At 46.3% G+C, this 25,153-nt stretch overlaps 1 protein-coding gene across 1 annotated transcript in view; it reads right to left on the bottom strand.

Moving 5' to 3' along the window:
• The window catches only part of FMNL3 (formin like 3), a 102,164-nt gene that overhangs the window by 38,741 nt on the left and 38,270 nt on the right, over positions 1–25,153 (bottom strand). Inside the window, 4 exon segments of the mRNA XM_081844390.1 lie at positions 1,279–1,362; positions 9,660–9,736; positions 10,612–10,692; positions 13,195–13,278. Coding sequence (XP_081700516.1) covers positions 1,279–1,362; positions 9,660–9,736; positions 10,612–10,692; positions 13,195–13,278 — 326 coding nt within the window.

Below are 25,153 nucleotides of genomic sequence, written 5' to 3'. Positions count from 1 at the left end.
CTGGTTGCTGCCTAAGCAATTCCCTTGTGAAAAGGGGAAGTGGACGCTCAGCAGGGCACTGACTCACAAGTCGCTCCCATGCTGCTCTTTGCATCTCGGTGAAGAGTTTTAAAGCAACTACACTGGCCACCTGGTCCATTTAAAAATCCCAGTTTGAAATACTGGCCTTAACCTTTACAGCATAGGTGGGGACCTTATGATTCAGGGGGCGAATGAGGTCCTCCAAATCTCTCTCTCCAGGTTACACATCTTCTCCAGCCATATCCTCCCTCTGTTTTGCACCCTCTCCTGGGTGTTTTTGACGGGCTGGGGGTGTGTGATGCCTCTAGCTTGCCTATATAGAGGCTAAAGCATGTGTGCAGAAACTAGCCTGCTGTACAGAGTCTCATTGCTCTGCTTACTTTTGCCTCCGGCCCCACCACTGGCATGTGGCCCTCAAAAGGTTGCCCAGAAGGAAATGTGGCCCTTGGGTTGAAAGAGGTTCCCTGCCCTTGTTTTGCACCTCTAAATGGCTTGGGATCAAAGTGCCTTCAGGTGTCTCTTTCCATGTGAGCCTGCCTCAAACTGTAAGAATCTTCCTCAGGGACACTCAGAAGGGGTGACGTGGGGCCCAATGAGAGGGCCCTTTCAGCAGTACCGTGACTTCAGTACCAGTGTGACCCCAGCCATCTGCCACCTGAACTTGCCCAGAGACACTGACGCAAATTTGTCTCACTTCTTCTCGGAAAGGCACCTGAACTGAGGTTTCCATAATATTTGAATTATTTTTAGCATAACCAGTTCATCGCTGAAAGGCCAGATGATTAACCAACTAGCAAGCAGATTTATGCCCCTAATAAATACCCCAAGGTGATGGCTATCACAAAAGTTGGAAAAGGGAAGCCATTGCAGCAGATGGTTGCCAGCTAAAGATGTTCCAGAAGTAAGAGTCCTGGGATAGAAAATGTTGAATTCAACAACATTATTCTGCTTGCCTGGGACTCTGAATGAGAACATGAATAGGCCCCAAGACTGATAAAACAAAACAAAACAAAAACCAGGTAGCTATTTATCCTTCTGGACTGATGTTGTCTACAAATGTGTTTCATAAGAACATAATAAGAGCTTTTTCTGGATCAGGCCAGCAGTCCATCCAGCCAAGCATCCTCTTCTAACACGGAGTCTATGGGAAGCTTGGAGGACTCTCCCCACTCGCAATGCCCAGCAACCTGCCTTCAAAGTCCCACTGCTTCCAAGAGTGGTATGAAGAGGCACCTCAAAGGAAATGCAGACACTTACATCACCGCACACTGAGCAAAGGAGAGATAATCCACCAGCACATCCAGGCCTTTGTTTTCGTCATTGAGAAACTCACGCACCCACCTGCAAAAGAAAAAACCCAAAACGGGGCTTTATTACCCAAGGGCAGCTCACGTTGCCTTGCAGAAGTTGACTTGTGATCCATTATCCATCATACCATCATGTGATTTTCACTTAAATAGTTGCACTAGCAAAGATTACGTTATTGCCATGAGATTCCCCCTTCCTTCCACAGTACCACCCCCAAATCTGCTCTGGAGGGTTGGGGAGGGGGGGACCTGGAACGGATTTAGGGGGCATGGAGGGGAGGGGGAGAGCATTCTGTGCTCAATCAGAAATGCTTGCGCTGGTGGAACATTTTGGTTCATGCGGCACTGAATACGACCCATTGATGGGTGGCTGAGGATGCTACTGTAGACACACTGACTAATTAATTGCCATTGAATGTGTATTCATTTAAAAGCTGTCTCTAGATCACCCTCCAGTAAACTGAACAGGGCAGCGTACAAAGAAAATAAAACCATAAACATTATGAATATCACAATTAAAACACAGAATGCAGGACAGATCAAAATAGCAAATCACTAAACCCAGTGCACACTGCCTTACTTAGCCCCAAAGTAAACTCAGAACAAATCTGAAGGAAGATAATAGACAAAAGGGGAAACTGAAAAGGAAAAGAGTTGAAAGGATGTGGTGGTAAAGACAGTGCAGAAGTGGTGAGGGTGGTCCAGGAAGAAAGGCTTTATGGAAGAAGTGGTTTTGTTTTTATTGTTGTTTTTAAGAAGTGATCCAAAAAGGCAAGCTTGGAGCTGCATCAAGCTCATAAAGGCTAGAGACAGACAACACCTCCACCTCCAAAATAGTTTAAGATGGTGTCAAAGAAAAGTCTCTCTTTGTTGTGGATGCTTTCAGCTGCTCTAATCAGGTTCTGCAGAAAGGGTAAGGGTTACCGTATTTTTCGCTCTATAGGACGCACTTTTTCCCCTTCAAAAATGAAGGGGAAATGTGTGTGCGTCCTATGGAGCGAAGACGCCATAGCCCCGCGCCCCTCTCCCGGCTGGAGAGGTGACGCGTGACTATGGCAGCAGCCTCTCCGCTGCGCCTTTCCGCTGCTCCCTGACCTGCTCTTTGGGGCTGGTGGTGGGCTTCCCCCTGCCAGCCCCAAAGAGCAGGTCGAAAGGAACCTGAAGCCTGGAGAGCGAGAGGGGTCGGTGCACACCGACCCCTCTCGCTCTCCAGGCTTCCAAGGTAGCCGCCTGAACGCACCTTAAACGGCACCTTGTTTTAGAGCGGGAAAACAAGAGGGGGGAAAAGCTCCCCCACTCTGCGAAGCACCTCCTGCCGCTTTGCTGAAGGGGGAGAATTTTTTTTCTTGTTCTCCCCCCCCCCCTAAAACAAGGTGTGTCCTATTGTCCGGTGCATCCTATGGTGTGAAAAATACGGTATGCTGTTTCTACAACCTGAACAAACCTGTTTGGCCAGATTTGGTAGAGTGCCAAAAGACAGACAGACAGACAGACAGACAGACAGAACATGATGGGATGCAAGCAATGTCTCTCCCAGACTACTGCCTGCCTCCAAGCCTTAAACAGAGCTGAGGTTACTAGACACAAGACATCAACAGCTCCCTCACTCTGTATAACACAGATCAAGTTCAGCTCATTTACAGAATTGTGTTCATTCAGTCTGGGGCCCTGTGCCTTTGCAGCAGGGACAGACTGGAGGGGGTTCAAAGGAGACAGATGAACATGATAAAATTCAGAAGGAAGCCAGCCATGGCCCACCCAATGTGTGTTGCAGGGAGATTGCAGCATCCCCAGCTGCCGATAAATAAAGCAACTGGCAGGGCGTTATCTTTTGCTGCTGGGCAGGAGGGTTTCGCTCAGGGCCCTGCAGTCCCTTTGACATTCGCTGGGGATGTCTCTCTCCATCCTTCTCGCTCTGGTGCAAGTTGTGAAGGAACATGAAGGTATGAATATGATGCCACTCTGCATCAAGGGATCGGACTGAACCAAGTGGAGTATGAAATAAAGGAATACTGTACAGTATAGGAGTGTGTGTGTGGTTGTGTATCTGTGGCTTTGTTTCTCTCTCTGTGTAGGTGTGCCAGCTCTGGAATATGAAGGAGGGTGCATGCATCTGTTTGGAGGCTGGTTGTTCAGTGTATGTTATTTCCAGAAGTAGTCGTGGTTGAATGTGATTTCGTCCATCAATCATTTGGATACTGGAACTATGCATATGTTCTTTCCTCCCCCCCCCCTCTCTTTCTCTGTGGGACAGGGGAGCAACACTCCCGCCCATTTCCTGCCTGTCTGAACTCCAGCCTCCACCCCTATGTGTTTCCTGTCTGACTCCAGTGGCTGCTATTTTAGGGCCCTCAACACATTTGCTGAAGGTTAAAGGGCACAGAGGTGGGAGCAGAAGCTGCCCAAGGCAAATCCAATCCTAGCCACGCTCTAGTACAGGAAAGGAGATTGTGGGTGTATGCATAAAAGGAAACTGAGTTGGTGCACATGCTTTTATGTGCTTATGAGCAGGCATGCCTGTATTCTCTGACCGTAGGTCAATGGGAGAGAACACGTTTTGCAGGGTGACGGTCTCAGAAAGTTGAAAATCTCTCAGGAAAGACTTATCTCCCTAAGTTCTGGATTCCTACTGCCAGTAGATAACGCTGCGGTAGATGGACCAATTGTCGAACAAGATTAAGGAAGTTTCACATTTGCATATGCTGGGACAAATCTGTCTGCTTCTCCCTGACTGCATCTGAGAGTGAAGACACAAGACTCTGCATGCATATCTACATGTACACGTGTGTGTGTGTGTGTGTGTGTGTGAGAGAGAGAGAGAGAGAGAGAGAGAGAGAGAGAGAGAGAGAGAATCACAGGCTTAAAGGGTAAAGGTAAAGGGACCCCTCACCGTTAGGTCCAGTCGTGGCCGACTCTGGGGTTGTGGTGCTCATCTCGCTTTATTGGCTGAGGGAGCCACTGGAGCGGTACCTATTTATCTACTTGCACTTTGATGTGCTTTCAAACTGCTAGGTTGGAAGGAGCAGGGACCGAGCAACGGGAGCTCACCCCGTTGCGGGGATTCGAACCGCCGACCTTCTGATCGGCAAGTCCTAGGCTCTGTGGTTTAACCCACAGCACCAACCGCGCCCCCATCACAGGCTTAGGAAGAACCAAATGGCTAAACAGGAGTAGTGTTGAACGTACTATTGAACCCACACAATCCAGTCTCCTCTGTGTTACGTGGGGAGAAACAGGAGCAAAAGAGGCGCCACGCCAAGGCTGCCTGCAGGGAAAACATAGCTCCAGATGCCTCAAGCGAGTGACCTATGACTCTCTGATGTTTGCACATGTCACTGCTGCTCTAGAATATGCCCATACTGGGTTGTGCTTCTGGAACTGCCTCCCTCCCTCCAGAAGGATTACTGAGTTGAATAGGCAAGGCTGCGCTGCTTACGGGAAAGAAAAAGTAAGTTCCGGAAAAACAGAGGGACTTTTCTCAAGGGCAGGCAGACTGTTTGTAGCAGATTAGGGCTGTTTGCATGCAAGAACATTCCCCCCTCGGCATTTCAAAGATGAACACAGGGACTCCCTTGTGCGCTTTGCAACATTCCTATTCTCACCCCAAGGATCACGCTCTGAGTGCCTGCTCTTCTCCCTCCCCAGTCCCAATCACACATTCCTAAAAAAATGCTCTTCCCATCAAAAGTGCAATGCTGTCTCCAAACCCAGCCTGCTTTTCAGACCATATTCTTGTCATAGCCATGTGCTTAAAACAACAACACCCCTCAATGCTGTGTACCAAGTTAGCTCACATTCTGCTCCTTGAAAAGCTGAAACCAGCAGCTGTGCAGATTATGCAAATCAAGTTGTGGTATGCAAAACATATGCTTATTTTGCATAATTTATTCCACTTCAAGGGGAGGGACAAACAGATAGGCATGGCACTGAAGCTGTATGTCATGACAGCTGTCAGTCCTCCGCAGCTACTCCAGCACTACAACCATCATTCCTGTCTCCACAGTTTGATCAGACATTTCCCACAAACTCTCAAGCCTATTTTTGCAGGCTTAAGGACCAGCACCTTCTTTGTTTTAAAGTAAGTGCAAAATTCTGTTGTAATGTGCAGCCAACACTGCTCACTGCTTTCTGCAATTTTGCATGCGGAATATAAACTGGCTTGTTTATTCTGTTCCTCTTCAATAGCTGAGTATCAGGAATAGTCCCAAAAAGAACTCCCATGTATGCTTGCACTGTTATAAAGCAAAAAGAGTTTTACACATGCCTACTTTTAACAAAAGATGCATTCCTTTCTTACTGACTTACAGAAGGCACTGTAATTTATTCCTTATGACTCTTATAAACAATTTCATACTTTTAGTTCCAGTCAGTGTTTATCTTTGTAATTTCCACAACAAACTCTTTGTGGTTTTAGTAGTAATTATAATAGATTAGGTATACATGGTTCTTTATTTAATTGTGCAAAGTGATCCACACACTCTACCACATTAATCTTTAAAACAGTCCTAAAAGGTAGACCGGGACACGGGTGGCGCTGTGGTCTAAACCACAGAGCCTAGAGTTGCCAATCAGAAGGTCGGCAGTTCGAATCCCCGCAATAGGGTGAGCTCCCGTTGCTCGGTCCCTGCTCCTGCCAACCTCGCAGTTCGAAAGCACGTCAAAGTGCAAGTAGATAAATAGGTACCGCTCGGGCGGGAAGGTAAACAGCGTTTCCATGCGCTGCTCTGGTTTGCCAGAAGTGGCTTAGTCATGCTGGCCACATGACCCGGAAGCTGTATGCCGACTCCCTCGGCCAGTAAAGCGAAATGAGCGCCACAACCCCAGAGTCGTCCGCGACTGGACCTAACAGTCAGGGGTCCCTTTACCTTTAAAAGGTAGACCAGTAATACACACACGCTGCATTAGACGCTCCTAATAGAGGGCGTGCTCACTTATGGCTTATGTGTGTGGTACGGAAACTGTACTACCCAGGACAGGATGGGGTTGTGCAGAGTTGTTAAGGCAGCAGAGAGCATTGTTGGCTGCCCACTCTCCACCTTAGAGCAGATTTATGCCACAAGGTGCCATAGGAAGGCACTGGACATAGTAAAAGATCCATCGCATCCTGGTCACTGTCTCTTCGAGCTCCTGCCGTCGGGACGGAGATACAGGACGATGAAGACAAGAACCAGCCGTCTCAAGAACAGCTTCTTCTCCAGAGCGATCTCGGCCCTGAATGGGAAACCTGGACTTTGAAAGTCATCTAACCTTCCTTGCGGTATTATACTGTATTGTTTTAATTAGTGTTTTTATAGTTGTTCTGGAGTGCCCTACCTGGGTGGATGGAGCAGCCAAGTAATTCCGTTGTCCCCGAGAGGGGGCAATGACAATAAAGATATTTATTTATTTATTTATTTATTTATTTATTTATTTATTTATTTATTTATTTATTTATTTATTTATTCCTAACCTTAGCACCCTAGCATGATGCACAGGGAGTAGAGATAGTTGCTTGCCTAAGGCTAATATCCCTGCTCCTGTTATACTAAGAGTGTCTGAGCTGGCACTGATACAATAATGGCACATTATTCGGCCTTCCAGACATCATCCTGCTTTATTAGTTGTTCTATGGTACTTCCCCAATAGTATTGTATTATTTCTGTCTGGAGGGGCACAACAAAAATAAACCAACAATTTGTGGTATAAAATAACTGCAGGGTTTCAGCAGGAAGTCACGGGACATGTGCTGATTGGAAACAAGGTAGAATGTCCACCCAAAACCTTTTGCAGGTGTGAAAGAGGGGTTCTTATAATCACTCCAACAATATCATTCATAAGAATCAGCATAAATGCACAATAAAAAGGCTGTCTGGAAGGACGCTGAGGAAAGCTACCGTTCTAGACAGATGTAAAAAATGAACCCCGCGAAAATTCAGCACACATCCAGTTCTATTTCTTGGCCACACCCATTTGTAACAGAATATTGTGAGTTGGCTTTCATATAAATGGCTGGTCGTTACCAATGTGTATGACTAAATATCAGTTGCTAATATTATGGGCTACATGGAAAAGGTTTAATTTGCAGATAATATTAGCAAATGACTTTTGCAGTAGGTTGGGGTAGGCAGAGTTGCACTTCTGCAGAACAAGTGACCTAGACATATTCGGGTGCACATTACTGAACACGTTCCTTGTTCCTCTGCGTCAGTAGACTTTGGCCCCCTTTGCTCTTCGTCAACTGCCTGCTAAAATCTAGAAGATTTTAGATCTAGAAGAGCCTGTGACCTTGTGCTGGATAGGTGCCTTTTTAAATGTCTGGGAGTAAGGTTTTGGAACAGATAACCTTCTTAAGGCCTCTTTTGGCACTACAGTTGTATGATTTTCCACCACGAGTCCACAGACGTCGCCATCCCCATTTCATGGAAAACCCTAACGACACCTCAAAATATTTCGCTCTCACTCACAATCTCTCATCCCCAGCCCTTAGCAATCCCCCCTTCTTTGTTATTGACTCTCACACCCAAACTGCCGCTCTTTCATTGCCTAGACCAAACAGTCTTGCTGACTAAGCAACCACTCCCCGTGTCAGCTCCAGCCACCCTGAGGAAGTCCTGCCCGGCCGGCAGTGACCAGAAACTAAGGACAGGAACAGTTCGGCTTCCTGCTCTTGCCGGCGTTTCCCTTCCAGCTGGAGCCAGGACAGGTGGCGATAGCGGCACATTTCCTAGCTCACAACAGAAGGCATGGGAACCTTTGGGAGGGGCCTCTCAGGCAGGCTAGAGCATTATCAGCAGGCCGAGGGGAAGCGTTGAAGAAGAACGTCCTCATCTAACCCACCCTCCTTTTTTCTTTTATTGCTTTTCTTGGCCTGCCTGTCAAAAGGACCATCACCCAGTGGACCATTCTCTGCTTCGTTGGACTGATTCCTAGGACAGTTGGACATTAAGAGCCCAAACGGATCAGGTCAGAGGGCCAGTGAGTGAAGCATCCGGCTTCCTACAGCAGGCATGCTGAACCCTAAGCTATGTCAAGTTTAAGAGGCCCCATACCATCACCAAAAGATGTCCCCACCTCTTTCTTAACTTCCTCCCATTTACTTTTTTTAAAAAGTTTTGTAACAGGAGACAAAGAACACAACAGAAAGGACACTGAAAGCAGAAATGATAAAGTTTCATATTTGCATATATACCAGTACATAGGTGAGGATGCAACGAAAAGCTAACTCACTAATTAAAACATATATATAGCAAGAAGCCTATTAATTTTTTAACTAGTTAGGTGGCCAGTGTGGTGGTGTGGTTAAGAGCGGTAGATTCGTAATCTGGGGAACCGGGTTTGTGTCCCCGTTTGCGTCCCCGCTCCTCCACATGCAGCTGCTGGGTGACCTTGGGCCAGTCACACTTCTCTGAAGTCTCTCAGCCCCACTCACCTCACAGAGTGTTTGTTGTGGGGGAGGAAGGGAAAGGAGAATGTTAGCCGCTTTGAGACTCCTTCGGGTAGTGATAAAGCGGGATATCAAATCCAAAATAATAATAATAATAAATAATAATAAAACTTGAAATTTAGTTTTTCTAAAAGATGTCCTTGGAGGCCCTTTAGAACCTGGGGCCCTAAGCTGTAGCTTACTTAGCTTATGCACTTCCGGGAATTTTACAAAAGAGGGTTTTTTGTCCAAAGTGCCCAACCTGCTACTGGTATTGAGTGGCATATTTCCTGCTACCACCGATCTGGGGAGTTCCATATAACTATCATGACTAGTAGCCACCAAAAGATTCAACCTCTATGGATCTGTCTAATGCCCATTTTAAAGCTATCTAATCCGTATCACCCCACCTTGGGTAAATTCCAGAAATTAACTGATGTTGAGACTGCTAAAACTCCACACCTCTTCCTCAGCAGCTGCATTTCGCCTGGGAATCCACATATCAGCCAAAACCTATACAGCTTCTTGTATTATAGAAACCATCATCACTCAAAATTAAGCGCTTTAAAATCCCATTGACTTCTGGGCATGTGCTAAACATTGCCACTGAATCTCAAGGGGTTTTTAAATAGCTGGCTCATGCCCCACATAACTTGTGTGTCGATTGCAGTCTCTAGTTCTCACCACTTAGTCCGCCTCCAACATGGATCTTGTTGCTCGCATTTCGGAAATGCCACTAGGTCAATAAACAGCCAATAAACAAAGACACACGTCCATGTAATGTTGGCAGGATCTGGTGATTGCCTTAAGGCAAGAGAAGCCTTGAGCAGTCCTCAGAACACTGTGCGCACCGAGGCTAAAGAAGGCTGATGCAGAGCGTGTTAGAGCAGTAATATCTCAGACCCAGACAGGGTCCACCAATGACTTACCCAATGTGGTTGGTCCTTAGAGAGATCTCCAGCTCCCTCAGCACTTTGGTGGATTCCTGCACCCTCCGACGGAACTTCTACAAGCATAAAGACCACACTTTACTAGCAGGATACAAGCAATTTACCTTCCTCATCTACAATCAAGCCTGCATATGAGGGTAGGATCAACCATCGGGTTAAATGCATCCGTTATTTTCGTACCTCCTTCTTTGTGTTTAATTCCAGTCCCTGCTTATACTCTCCTATACCCCTTGTTCTTTATACAAATAATACTACTTCTGCAAGAACTGGAGGGCCTGTGAGATTCCTTACTATGGCACAGACCAGGAGTAGCCATCTTGGCACCTTCCAGTTGTACCAGACTACAATTCCCATCACCCCTGACCAATGACCATGCTGGCTGTGGCTGATGGAAGTTTGAGTCCAACAACACCTGCAGGGCCACAGGTTCTCCACCTCTGCTATAAAGCCTAGCCTCAGAGTTTGCTTTTCAGGATGAGAAACTTGTCTCAGTGGAAAGGGCGCTGCCAGGCCAAGTGATATCTTGGCCTAGGATAGCTTCGTGTTCTGTTTTAAGGCCTCTATTTGAAGATATCCTCAAATTGAAGGACCGCCTCGCCCTAGTCTGGTAGTGGTATTAACAAAGGGAGAGCAGCGGCCTTGGCGCCAACCAAGGAGCTGTGCTAGTGGGAGACAGCACATGGAGTTCTGCCAGCACTTCCCCCTCCATTTTGGCTCAGGGGTGTGTGTTTGGAGAATCCCCAGAGCCGTGGGCTGGGGAGGAGAAGGGAGGTTGTTCCTCTTGTGGCAACATGCCCTGAGTGGGCTGTCCTGGAGGGCATCACTGTCATATTGCATGGCCAATGCTTTGTTTGATGTTTCCAGTCTTGTAAACCGTTTTAAGTAATCTGTGAATGGAACTTGCATACATTAAATATTCTGAGCGTCTTACCTTCCGGGTGACTCCTGGGTCAAGGAAGCTCTTCAGTTTCTGAATGTATGTGTGGGGTGGGTTCTTCACCTGAAATCGTTCCTGTTCCAGGTCAAGGGTGGGAGGGGAAGAGGAAGAAAGAAGAAAGAAGAAAGAAGCAGAAGGCAGGAATAATGATTGTTAGGTCTTCAAAAGCACAGAGCCAAGCTTGGCCTAGGTCACCACAGGGGAAAGGTCCCCACTATTTATTTGTTAACATAGCAAGCCTCAGTGTTGCCCTGACTTGCACCAATGACAACGCTGTCTGGTGGCTTGCATGGGTAATCTGAATTCCAGATGCTCCTTTATGCCTGTACATCTAATAAGCTTGAAAGGAAAGCCATTTCCACTCTCTGCTCCACCCATATACAGTATTTTTCGCTCCATAGGGCGCACCGGACCATAGGGTGCACCTAGTTTTTAGGGGGGGGAATAAAGAAAAAAAATTATTCCCCCCCCGGCCCAAAGAGCAAAGAAGCCAAGACAGCGAGATGGATCCCGCTCGCTGTCTTGGCTTCATTTTTAGCCGCGGGGCTGGGGCGGGGGAAGCCCGAGCGTCCCCCGACCCCAGCCCCCAGAACAGGTCCGGGAGCGGGGGCGAGGTTGCGCGCAACCTCTCCTTCGCTCCCGAAGCTTGCTGCTATCCGCAAGCCTTTTGAGCCCGGCAGGAACTCCCGCCGCGCTCCGAAGGCTTGCGGATAGCTTCCTGAAGCTTGGAGAGCGAGAGGGGTCAGTGCACACCAACCCCTCTTGCTCTCCAGGCTTCAGCGAAAGCCTGCATTCACTCCATAGGATGCACACACATTTCCCCTTCATTTTTGGAGGGGGAAAAGTGCGTCCTATAGAGCAAAAAATATGGTGCATTCTCTTCTGTCACCTTTTGTCCTGCTCAAATGCTAGCAAAATCTGCACCTTTCCCCTTAGGATTGCAACCTTAGGCAAGCCCCACTGCACTGCAGGGATTTACTTAACTTCTAAATAAGCATACACAGAACTGGGCTGTAAGAACCTATGGTCTCCCTCTCATGGTTTTGTACCAGTCTAAAGCAACATCTTCATCTGGGAACCCACAGGCGGAGAAAAACGTTATTCCATGAGTCCCCAGTCACTGTCCAAGGTGATTTATGGAACATAGGCTCTTGGTTTATTACTACAAATGCATCGCTGTAACCTGGATGATGAACCCACATATCTGTTAGGCCTCCCTTAAAGAGCAGGGGCACCTAACCTAATGCCCTCCATCAGTCCTGACTGCTGGCTATGCTGGCTGGGACCTGAGAGGACTTAAGAGGACAGCAACACACAGAGAGATACCCATGGTGGCTGCTACTGTTGCAGAGGCACAAACAGCTGCTAATAGGTTTGTCAACTGACTAGGAAAGAATGACATGGATCATTCCTATGCCATTATCAGCACCTTGATCTGCAAGAACCTCCAAGTTGCTTATAGCATAGGGATAAGGATTATCACTTGCTAATATCTTCAGATCAAGCTGATGTTAAATGTATAGGAATAGGGGATGACTGAAAATAAATGGAAGGACAATTTCACCCCACTCTCTTCCCCTGAACCTAAATTTTGTGGGTTTCTTGATTAGACAGGGAGGAATTATACCACAGTGTATTATGAGTAGCTGGGTGTGTCTATACACTGTAGGTAGGTACCTGTAGAATTTTCTGAGCTCAGCAGGTAGGTGGCAGAATGCACAGGAGCTAAATGTTTTGGTCATGGTGCTGTGCAGATGCCCCGTGAAAAGTACATGAGCAAAACAGTTATGCTCCACAGTAAATGCCCGGCATGGAAGCAACCTCGAAATCAAATGAAAGAGCTTTTTCATTGCTTAGAAACTTTGGTAATGGTGCAGTATATAAATAGCTAAAATAATGTTATGGCCTGAAACAGGCCCACATGGAGGTCAGATGTTTACGTTTTCCCGTTAATCATGTGGGGAACAGGGATACCATTCTCATAACAACAAAGAATTAAGCAGTCAAGTAGGAAAAATGCATTATGATAAGGGGATCTGGTCTGCTCTTTTAAAGGGAGTCGAGGAACTGTAGCTCAAGGGGAGATGAAGTTGTTTCTGGCAGTGACCCTGTCTGAGTCATCAGCCTCTGCCATGATATGATTTGTAGCTTTAATGACAGAGTGGAATCTCACCCCATCAGCAACAACCACCAAAGGGCAGCCCCACCTTAAAGGTAAAGGGACCCCTGACCATTAGGTCTAGTCGTGACCGACTCTGTGGGGTTGCGGCGCTTATCTCGCTTTATTGGCTGAGGGAGCCGGCGTACAGCTTCTGGGTCACGTGGCCAGCATGACTAAGCTGCCTCTGGTGAACCAGAACAGCGCACAGAAATGCCGTTTACCTTCTCGCCGGAGCGGTACCTATTTATCTACTTGCACTTTGATGTGTTTTCGAACTGCTAGGTTGGCAGGAGCTGGGACTAAGCAACGGGAGCTCACCCCGTCGCAGGGATTCGAACCGCTGACCTTCTGGTCGGCAAGCCCTAGGCTCTGTGGTTTAGACCACAGCGCCACCCACATCCCCAGCCCCACCTTACCTGGTCACAAATGAGGTCCCATTTCTTCTCGTTGTCATATTGTCGGAGGAGACGAGCCTTGTCAGGAGGGAGGTTCATGGAGCTCTAAGAAGAGGAACAGAGAGACAGGTGGTGTGGATGGAGTTCTTGGACTGCTTCCATGGAATACATTCTGGGAAGCATGGAAGGACTTCCTCTTTCAAGAGAAATTGTAGGCAAGACATGTGATTGTCAAGGAGCATATTGGTTACATTCAGCAATGTGCTGACTTGGGGATGATGGGTCAGGCTACAAACTGGTCTGGTCTGGTCTGGACAGCACAATAATCTACTGACTTGTCTTAGTGTCCAGTATTTTAATCAAAAACATGCCAAACCCAGGAATAAAATTACTGAAATGAACCAATGGCCTTTTCAAGAAACGGCCCTCCTTTAATTTCAAAGGTGCAACATGGATCCAAATTTACAATGCAATCTTAAGCTTGCCTACTCAGAATGAGGTGTCCCTGAGTTCAATGAGACTTTCTCTCAGGTTAGACTTTATAGCAAGGGATAGCTAACTAACTCCAGTTCAGTCAATTTGTCAAGAAAGAAAGAAAGAAAGAAAGAAAGAAAGAAAGAAAGGAAGGAAGGAAGGAAGGAAGGAAGGAAGGAAGGAAGGAAGGAAGGAAAGATTCCCCCAAAAGTAGACACAGTGCTGAGGTGGGCACATCCCAGTCCACTGATGGGCATGCACATTGCCCTCTCTGCTTGATCATCAAATCAACCCTTTGATTAATGGGGAGGGGCTAGTAACCCCACTCTGTGTGTTCTGTGCGGCCATCTGTGTACTGACTGGGTGTGCATGTGAGAATGTGCATGAGAGGTGGCCACACCCACTAGTGGCCCTCAGAAGGTTAGCCAAGGCTGCAAAGGTTTCCCTTGTGTAGGGCTGCCATACATCTGGATTTCAAAGGTGGAATTGACATCCGGGGGGAATTTTCGAAATGTGGCGCTTTGTCCTGGATCTTAGGCAAGTCAATAAAAAAAATCACAGTTTTTTTGGCCTTTTTGAAAGGAAAGGAACTCAACAACTTTCGGGATGTCCTGGATTTTACTTTTTGAAATATGGCACCGCTACACTTGTGCCCAAAAGATTACCCGCTCCTGATGAAGAGGAATGCAGCAAAAATAAATAAATCATGCTTTTATATCCTTTAGCCTACATGTGTCTTCCTCTCCTCCTCTCTGTCTTTATCCTTTCCTTTCTGCTTCCCTCTCTGGGGTGACACACCAGATGAAGACCAAGGTACTCAGCAACCCTATACAGAAATACAGTGATTTTTCTATGTCTCTCGCTTTGCTCCATCCTTGATAACATCTAGATGAAGCACGACTCCCCCTTGCCATAGGCACAGGCTGGTAGCCAGGGGAGTTACTCCTTGTAATTAAATTTGAAAGCCAGGAAGGCTGAGCCCTTCCAGGTCCTTGCCTCATTCCAGGTCCTTGCCTCTCCTCCAACCCTGTACCAGCCAGTCTAGGAGTTTATAACGCTGCTCACTTTTTGGTAAAAGACTCAGGCATGCTCAATAGTATTTCCCTGTACTGCAGTAAGAAATTCAAGAGAGTAAGGAAAAAGAGAAGAGCCACCACGTCTCCTTCATACAAGGAGGAAATTAGGACATTTATTTATAGCTTTTTTGAAAGCATGTGTGCCACTTTTGGACTATAAAAGCAGTACAATGTGCCTGCAATATCTCCTCTACCAAGCCAAGGAAGTATTCATTTGCAGGAAATTTAAGAAATCTCTAAAAATAAAACCAAACATGACTCACTCCAATACAATCATGAATGGGTTGTGGTGCCCTCAGCTACCAGAACAACCCTGTTCCAGAGCTTCACACTGAAAACTGATACTAGGAGCAGCTTCTGGGTATAATAAAGCCGTGAAGAGCTAAAGGCTGCAGCACCCCCCACTCTGCCCTTCAGGCAAGAAGACCTGGATTTGAAACCACATGAACTTCAATTTGGGTTCTACTGTGAGGAGGTAGGATGTTGTCAAAGCACTGCAAGGTAGCTGGGAAATAAGCATTTTGGGAAATAAGCATTTCCTGCATTGCTTCCTGGGCAGAGCTGTCACTCCAGTCCAGCAGGAGATTTCAATTATCAACCAAGACGTGTGGCTTTCAGCCCTTTTTGCCTGTGGTTCGTTGCCAACAGTGGTCAAGGTGGAACCTGTTTGCTACAAGAAAGCTGCTAGCATGCTATGGATGAACTGGTGAACGAATGAATGAACATCGTTCAAGTCTCCTGTGAGCCCAAAATGCCATCTGCAGAGAAGGCCGCCTGTTACATCTCCAAATGATTCACTTTTCTGGACTTGCTTCCTCCAAATTAGCCTCCACCATGAATAAATCTGATGGGTGTCACTGGATTCCAGTGCAGAGGTGCAGTAGAATTGCCCACTTTCAGGGGAGGGTCGTCACTGCTCTAGGCTCAAAACTGTTGTTAATGCAGAAACCCCAAGAATAAGTGGGTTATGTGCTCCTCAGTGGCTCCAGCCCCAAATGTCTCATGCATAGTTCTTGTTTCTGGGCATTAAAAAAATAATAATCAACTACTATCTAGTATTCTCCCCACCACCACCCCTAAAGAGATCAAAACATCACATTGCCTTTTTAATTGAATGAACTATTCACATGGCATTTCTAATTCAGGCTTTCCCCTTAACCCACCTCCCTTGCCCTATATGAAAAGGGGAAGAAGGAAAAGGAAAACTCTTGAACAACACGTATGAGAATTGCCAGATGGAATATGCCAACAAAGGAGATCAGTGTATATGATGCTTTCAAGGGATGCCAGAAACCCACAGGCAGAGAACCGCCTGTCTGTGTCAATGCCTCACCTTAATCAAGCCCTCATATTATGAGATGAGTTTCACCCAGTTCTGTTATGAGTTTGGTATAATGGTTTGGCAATCACCGGCTTCATTTTCTGTGGATATCTAATCAATCCCTTTTGGGGAAACTGCTAAATATTTCACCATGACTATTTCCTTGTGGCAGGCAGTTCCACAGTACAGCTTTCTGAAAACATCGCCTCTGGAGGCATTGTGCCTCAGCCTCCCCACTGGTAATCTAGAGGAAGATGAGAATTTGCTGATCTAAGTGGAGAAGGCTGTGAGTGTACACCAACAGATAATACGGTGCTGGTTTCCAGCCCCAGGAGAGTGCTTTAATGCAATAACAGAGAGGACGGGTAAAGAAAGGTCTCAGGTTACACAGGAAAATTAAATAAAATGAAAAGTTGCGTCATGTTATAATGGGTTTAACAAACACAGTTCTTCAAAGTCTGGAACTTGTTCAACTGGGGCGGAGGGGAATATGCCCATCTGAAAATTCTTGCAACCCACTTTCTAGAAGCCTGCTCTAATGTTCTCTTCATACGGGAGAACATGAGCCAGTCGCACACACACACTCATCCCCACATTGCCATCATACAGAATATAATCTTGTCCCAATCACACTAATGCATACAGACATACATAAGTCTCTCTCTCTCTCTCTCTCTCTCTCTCTCTCTCTCTCTCTCTCACACACACACACACACACACACACACCCACACACCCACCCACCCACACACACACCCATTGAGAGCACCACTGAGAGCCAACAAGATAGAAGTCTAGAGGCTAGGTGGTTCCTGGGTCTGGGAAATGGGATGTCTGGTTACCCTAGAGAGGGTTTCGCTCCCCGCAAAGGAGCAGGTCCGTAGCAGTTAGCGGCTGCCAATATGCCACCAAGCCAGATTTAATGGGTTGCTTTTGACCTATGAAACCCTAAATAACTTGGGATGAGCTTGGCTGAAGGAGTACCATTCTGAATATCAGCTTGCCCCCTGCATTAAGACAGTCAGACAGGGCCTTTCTGGTCATACCACAACCTGCACCTAGTGGTGCCCAGAGGAAGGGCCTTTTCAGTGGTGGCGCCCTTTCTGTGGAACCACCTCCCCTGTGAACTGAGGGAAGCACCTACCTTAATGTAATTTTGGTCCTTGCTGAAAAGACATTTGTTCTCTGATGCCTTTGCTGGTTTTTTATACCACCTGGTTTCTTTTAACTACCTGCCATTGACTTAGTGTCTGCCGTTTTAGTCTTATTTTTGTCAATGGATTGCTCCTAGGTTTTACACATCTCCTTGTTGTTAGGTACAAAAGGTGGCATAGGAAAAAAATAAGCACACCATTTATTCCTGTTCCCATTCATGCACATCCCCATGCATTTTCTTGCACCATTCACAAACTTGCCCTTTAGACAATGAACGTGCACACATTTATTCCTTCCTACCATTCCTGCTTCCGCCCAGTCCAGGGTACCATCTATACACACACCCAGAACTGATTCATAACGGGGCCAGCTCTACTCAGAAAAGGCAGGCTACCTGCCAGACTGAAAAGCCCGCAGACTCTGACTCACTCACTCTCTGACTCCTTGGAAATGCAAGGAGGACGGGAGTCTCAACAAAGTCACTTTTGTTCTAGCAGGGAAGGAATCAGAAGTGACGAGAGCAACCACGAGAAGGCAAAGGGCCCACATTGCATTCCTCCAAATTGCTCTCAACAAAGCCCCTTCGGCCTCTGCAGCTGCCAGCTATGGAAACCTTTCTTACTTCTCCCCATGCCGGTAACGGAGGAGGCACGGCTGTGCATTGCAGGGGTCTCAACATCAAATGGGTTGCAGGGCCCAAATCCCCACCTAGCGGGTGCCCAGGGACTATGCCCATTACTTTTTAAGAAATCATGCCAATTCCAAACCATCAAGGCTAACTTAGTCGAAGAATAAACTTTGAGGGGGGAAATAAGAGGCACACCCCTTCCTTTGCAGCTCTGGCATGTGTGCCATCTGGTCTTAATCATTTCTAGTACTCCACTATCCTGTTCCCAACCCACAACTGTCCTGCGCTGTGAATTTAGAGGGAATGGGGAGGAGAGGCCCAAGCAGCTGTGCCAGGTGCAGTAGCAGCCACTGGTGACTCAGCTCTTGGCCCTACCCAAGGGATATGCTTCCTAGGGCTGCAGGAATTTGCCAGGGGTGGCACAAGCCAGTTAGATACCCTCAATGGATCCAATAAGGCGCTTGCCACTCGTGGTACCAAAGACTGTGGGTTGTGGACAACAGGGTTGGGGGGGCTATGCTTTCCCTGATGAAGAGTAATACTAGACGGCCACCAACTTGGTTGGTTTTATCTCCACTGTTGGTCAGAAGCATCCCAGCCCCTGAGATTTCAGGGCCCAAACCTGAAACCTAGGGGTGGTCCCTGGTGATGTCATGGGGGTGGACCCTGGAGACGGAGGTTAATTGGGAGAAGGGAGTAGGGGAGGGCAGGCCCCACTGCAACATTTTGTGGCAGCTCCGCCACTGACAGAAACTGAGGGTGGAATTCCTGCAGCCAAGTGCTACATTTTGTTTTATTTTATTACAAATATTTAATGAATTAACGAAGATTCAAACATATCAGAACACTAGTACTTTTGTTTATGCAATTTCACATTGATGTGTGATGCCCTGTCCCCTCAGCAGTAAGTTCTTATGTCCCCTCACCACATAATCTTTTGGGCCACGGGCCCAACATTTGCGGGGGGTTGTGTTTGGCCAAAAGATGGAGCCAGAGAGTTGCAATGTTGCCGCCCTTTGAAAGAGTTGTCCTTAGGGACCCTCCAAATGACCTCTATGTGGAGCTTTCATCCAGATTTGCTTTCACAAAGCCTATGCAGGGCTGCGTTTATATGCAGTCTTTATTGAGAATTTGCTTTTGTTTGTTTGCAGAGCAGTTACACTACAATGAGTTTTTCATCCGGATTATACATTTTCTCATTAGCTATTCATTCATTCAACATTTTTCAATGTACTTCCTCATCACTTTCCAAACTGCAAGAAGTCCAGGTTTTTGTTTGCTTATTTAAAGTGGATTGATTGATTGATTGATTTAAAGAGCATGTTGATGCATAAACCTAAAGTTCTGGCATTCAACCGAATCACTCCCATAAAATACTGACAGTCTGAAGACACCCTTAGTATTATGTGCTTCCAATTCTACTGAGCATGGTAAGACTTACTTACCCCATGTTCTAGTATAATGCTTAAGAGTATAATGCTTCTCTCTCTCTGAAACACACACACACAGAATGACAACTGGGACCAAAACACTGCAGGGCCGAGTATTTCTCAACCCTCCCTTCCACCGTCAAGTCACTAAGCACTTTGTGAGCATGCTTAGTCCTCATTACAGGGTCTCCCCCAAAAAGTGTTTTTTGTACTTCTGCAAACCTTGGGATTCTGCAAATCTGAGGTTTCCCCTCCTGTAGTTTGTGGATGGTGCCATTCTGGCCAAGGGTTAGCAGTTGGAGAATTAAGTTTGCTATTTGTAAATAGGCTGATTGTGGCCTATTGTACACAACTGTTGAAAGGATTCCTGAGACAACGTAAGTGAAACACACTGTACTGCTGGAGAAATGTTAAGTATTTCTTCTTCCTCTAGATTTTCAGCTGCACGCTGACTCTGACTAAACATCTCCAGGAGTCCTGGTTAGAACCTGGCAGGCACGAGAAACCAAATATGACCTGTTGGCAATGAGAACGGAAAAGGAGCCTTCAAAAGGGGCCATCTGGTCCTGGACATACACTTGGGACAACCAGAAACAAAAGCCTGTCTGGCCCCCTCATGACCCTCCAAAGGCCTCATTCATCCCATCCTGAGCAGCAGCTGAAGAGGCATCTGACCTCAACCCAGGAGGAACGAAGGAAGCCTCTTCCTATCAAGTAGGGATGGAGGAGAAATTTAAAGCCAAATCTATCAGATCCACACCTTCTGAAACAATATGCAAACCAAAACACAGCCATCCTTTGACATTTGCAGTCATCTGAATTTTGTGGTTTCCTTCTCCAACAAAGAAATGCCATACTTTTAATGCACGTCTGAAGTGCATTCTGGCTAGCTCTGTCATGCACACCCGGTGCTTGCCATCTCCTCACACCTGGCCACGCTTAGAGGCACCTTAGCTTTACTAACGAAGTCGCTGTGGTGCTAAGAGGTAATTTCATTTATGCAAAGTCTCACTGCTTCACAAAGACTTATGTTTCCTGTCTAAACCAACTTCCTGTGGTTCATCAACCGCAGACACGGAATGGTGCTGTCACTTATTTCCTGAACTGATAGAATTGGGGCTGGGAGGAGAAGCAAGGCATTCTGGGTAAGCATGCCAGATTTTTAGCTTAAAGAGTCTTTCTGCCTTGCCACCACATGAAATGGATGCCAGAGGCAGCACCTGCAGGCACCTGGGCGGGCTCCGGGTGGGTGGGCAGAATAGGTTCCCTTTTCAGATTGTGGAGATAACTTGGGCAAGCCAGATTGTGCTTCTTGGCTTTGATTCAGGAATGCTAGTCAGCCAGTAAATCTCAGATGAAGTGTCCAGCCATTGATAGGCTTGCAAAAATGACCCTATGAACTGGCAGCCTGTGTTAAGCACTGCTAGATCTTGGCCACATTCCTTTCTAGAAGGCCTCTTGTGAGAGAAACAGATTGAAGTTCCCATGTTCTTGCCCTAAAGGAGGATCTAGTAGACCAGAAATAATGGTTGGAAAGCCTTCCTTGGAACTCCTGATTAAGAATGGCGGGATGGAGTCATACTATTATTCATTCTCTTGCCGTGTTCTAAAGTGGGCCTCATGTTGTGGGACACCTTTTGTGGCAATGGCAGGCACACACTCCCTGCCTCCCCATGTACGCACACACAATATCTCTTTGCTGAAAGCAGGAAATAAGCATTCAGAGTCCTGTGAGACTCCTGCAAAGGCCCTTATCAGCACTGTAGGCCTAAAGGGGGCAGTTGCTATGGCAACATGCCCTCAAGCCCAAACTATGTTTGTTGCAAGGCTGGGGTGGTGGTGGCACCAAAACAAGGAATTTGGCACCCACACGGTGTCACGATTCTGGAACTGAGCTGGGTTCAACACTTAACCTGGTCGTGGATTACCTGGGAGGCCATCTTCAACACGTCATACTACGTTCCTATCACGTAAGATGGAACAGAAATATCCTACCTCACAAGACCAATGTGGTGAGAAATGAGATGTGGTGTAGTAAAGAAATCAAAATATGCAGGGCTAAGGCCAAGATCTAAATGTGAAATGTAAACGGTACAGACCTATGCATTTCTTTTTAGAAGGAAGCCCCACTGCATTCAAAGGCAACTACTCCCAAATGAGTGTGTATAAGATTGCAGTCTAAGATGCAAAAAAAGTCAAAAGTATAAACTGAAAAAATATATTATTTACTGCTGAATCAGGGCAACAGATGAAGCAATTCTATGCAAGGGGGAAATGGGAAAGAGATCTAGAAGGTAGGATCTGGAACATTAATGGAGATGGGTCTGGAATAAAGTTCAGACAAGTATCATCAGCTCCAATCTCATAAAGCTTTTTCAAAGTTCAGTGCCAGTGATACTTGGATACCCATAGGCAGAAACATTTATACAATAGATGCGGTGTATGATCCCTGTATGGTATTGGCAATGCTATGCTGACTTTATGCATATGTATTTTGGGAATGTGTTTTGGAAGCAGGCTATAAGATTCCCTGGATGAATGACTGCATGTTTTATTTCACACCCTTTGGTGCACAAATGATCTTGTCCAGTTATCTGAGGGGGAGAGCTGCTAATGTAATCTTGGAGTTGGTTCTGAGCTTGCCAACTAGAGCAAAATCATGTATCAGTTGCAAGGTGGGGGGGGGGGGGAGAGGGAGAGTTCTCCAAACAGCGACCTTGCAAAGGGTTCAGAGAACATGTGGTCAAAAATAGTTAGATCTAAACTGGCACATATTATTTTTATTATTTGTTGGAATGAGGAATATAATTACAGCGTTAACCCATATGCTGTGTCTTCAATATTGCGATGAAGACTCAGACTGTTACATAACAAGAGAGCATTCTGAAACATAAGTAAGCAAGCAGTTGTTTACAAAAGGAGCAGAGGGCAGTGAAAGGGGAGGAGGCGTATAACTGAGAAGGGAGCTATTGTGGGGGCCAAATAAGAAGCCTCGGGGCTTCAGACTGAGCCCCTGAGCTAGCAATTACCTCTTCATACCGCAGGACACATGCACCCAAGCAACAGAGCCCACGTAGCTTTGCCCCATGTGCTTCCGAGGTCGTGTGAATCAGCCCTTAGCAGCGTGGGTGACACATTCTTCTGAATTGGCCTTGCACCCATCTCAGTCAGACTTTCTGCAGAAGCTTAGGCAGCTGATTACTACAATGCATGGAGCTTTTCCAAACAAAGTTAAGATCCAGCCACTATTGTCATTCTGGCGTGAACGGGAAATGGAACGTCATGCAGTCACCAAGTTCCTTCCCACCAGCATCTGAGATCTGCTCGAGGCTGCCTATCTTTTTTAGAATCAGCCAAAGAATAACAGCGGTTTAGGGCAAGAGTTGGCTGTATCCTTTAAAAAAGGAAAAAAGGAGGCTCCATTGAAGAAGAAGAGGAAGAAGAAAAGCGAGTGTGGGCGAGAGGAAAAACAAAAACAGAACAGCAGATGGTGGTTTCTTTCCAGCGTGGTTTTTTGTTTTGTTTTTTAAGTCGAGAAGTGGGGAGAGGGAATATTCCTGTTCAAGAGAGACAGAAACAGCATTGTTATAAAACTATGTTGCCCGAGAGGTAACAAGACGACATTAGCTGATCAGCTGACGCTCTGGGATAAGGGACTGCTTTTTAAGGAAGGAATGGTGGGCAAACATCTGTATTTTCAGTTGACACAAATGCCTGCCTGGCTGCAACTCTCAAACAAAAGGTAGAAATATTCTGAAGCATAATTGCCAAGCCCTGTCCCCACACCCTCCGGAGGCGAAGGAAGAGCAACATATGGGCAGATGAAAAGGGCTTTGGCCTGGCCAACACACACACACAGAAGAGAGAGAGAGAGGGGGGGGGCATTTAACAAACCGGAACTGGTTCAATTTGGAGCATCTCCCAGGGGATAAAGGGACACACCCTGCATTAGAAAGCAGCAGGCCAGCAGAAGGGGGGGGGGGTGGGAGGAAGGTGCAAAGGGGGTCTCAAGCTGCTTTCCAGAGGCCAGATTCCAGTGGTCTCAGTACAACTGATCTTGCCTAAAGTGTATTAAGTGAGATGGGCAAATCTGTCAATTTTAGTTTCTCATTTTTTCAGCCTTTGGTGCAGGTCTCTCTATCAGCACATCAGGTTGCAATTTGAAAAGAAAAGGGAAGTCTACATGAAAATCCGTCTCCTAATATATGCATTTCTGTAGTGTACACAATTACGTTTAGTATATGCATTTTTGCATTCATTTTGCACAATACATGCATATTTGCAAGACATTTCCCATTATATAATCCTTTTTAGGTACTTTATTTTAACTAATATATGCATTCTTTGTGTGACCTTTCCCTAACAGGCTCTTTCTATTTTGGTACCCATTTTTTGAGGTTGGGAGATCCGTATTGCAGAATTCAACAAAGTGTGGATTTTGGAGGATAGCTGTGTTTCCGTTTCTGTATTGGTTTGGGAAGTGCAAATTACATACTTCTGCATTAATATGTGAACCAAACCAATCTCGCCCTGTCCCTAGTGTTGGTATACCCTAGCAAGAGGGCTGGTCCTGAACTGGACCACCTCAGGCTACAAGTGAACCATCACTACACAAAGAAAACTTGAAGTCAGGGAGAAGGCTTCAAACTTAGCCTTTCCACGTTAATTTTCTTTATGTAATGCTTTTGCGCGCGCGCTCTCTCTCTCTCTCTCTCTCTCTCTCTGTAGTGTGAAAAATTTAAACATGTTCTCTCTACCATGAAGTGCTGCAGCCCAGAAAAGGGTTTGGCATTTTATCTGTTGTTTGTGTAGACCAGGCCTTAAGAGAGAAACAGAAGAAGGATTGCAATAGAGGCTGGAATGTCTGTATCTATGAAGAGTTAAACATCCAGATCTGCATACTTTTCTATGGTCCTTCAGACAGAATATTCAAGTGGCTTGCCATCCTAATACCAACTCTGTATTTCCAGAGGATTAGCCATTGCAGCAAAACAATTCAAATAATTTTCACTTAAGAGTACACCCTTTAAATTAATAGAAGTGAATCATGGTCATTAATTTCAGTGGGTCTACTCTTGCATAAAGTCAGTTGACTGCAATACTATTACTCCAAATTGCAGCTTCTTTTATACCTGTGCCTTTTTATTTCTTTGATTCATATCCTACTTCGTCCAAACATCTTGGAGCAGTTTACACAATATTTAAAACTGTACATTAAAATTTCTTTTTTAAAAAATATATATTTATTTATTAAGGTTTTAAAGGTTACAAAAAGAAAAAGAAAACACACCAAGTTAAACACAGACTTGTAACACACAGAAAAATGGAAAAATAGATACAATTAAACCAGGAGACTCTTGAGAGTCCCATGGACTGCAAGAAGATCAAACGTATCCATTCTTAAGGAAATCAACCCCGAGCGCTCACTGGAAGGACAGATCCTGAAGCTGAGGCTCCAAGACTCTGGCCACCTCATGAGAAGAGAAGACTCCCTGGAAAAGACCCTGATGTTGGGAAAGATGGAAGGCACAAGGAGAAGGGGACGACAGAGGACGAGATGGTGGGACAGTGTTCTCAAAGCTACAAACATGAGTCTGACCAAACTGCGGGAGGCAGTGGAAGACAGGAGTGCCTGGCATGCTCTGGTCCATGGGGTCATGAAGAGTCAGACACGACTAAATGACTAAACAACAACAAACCAGAAAGAGAGGACTTCCGGGTTGGCGCCATCGCCGAATGGCGGACTCCCTCCGAGCTCCGGAGGGAGCCTGCTCGGCAGGGGCTGGGTTCTACCGCGTCGGCGTCGCGGGGACCCTCAAAAACCATGGGCGCTGAAACCCATGGGCATGGTGACTCGGCGGGCACCGTTTGCGCCCCCCGACCCGCGAAGGAGCCTTT

This window comes from Podarcis erhardii (genome assembly GCF_964252035.2).
Source record: "Podarcis erhardii genome assembly, chromosome: 2".
NCBI classification, from domain to species: Eukaryota; Metazoa; Chordata; class Lepidosauria; order Squamata; family Lacertidae; genus Podarcis; species Podarcis erhardii.
The sequence above is the reverse complement of the archived record's forward strand: the minus strand, read 5'-3'. Positions and strand labels throughout refer to the sequence as shown.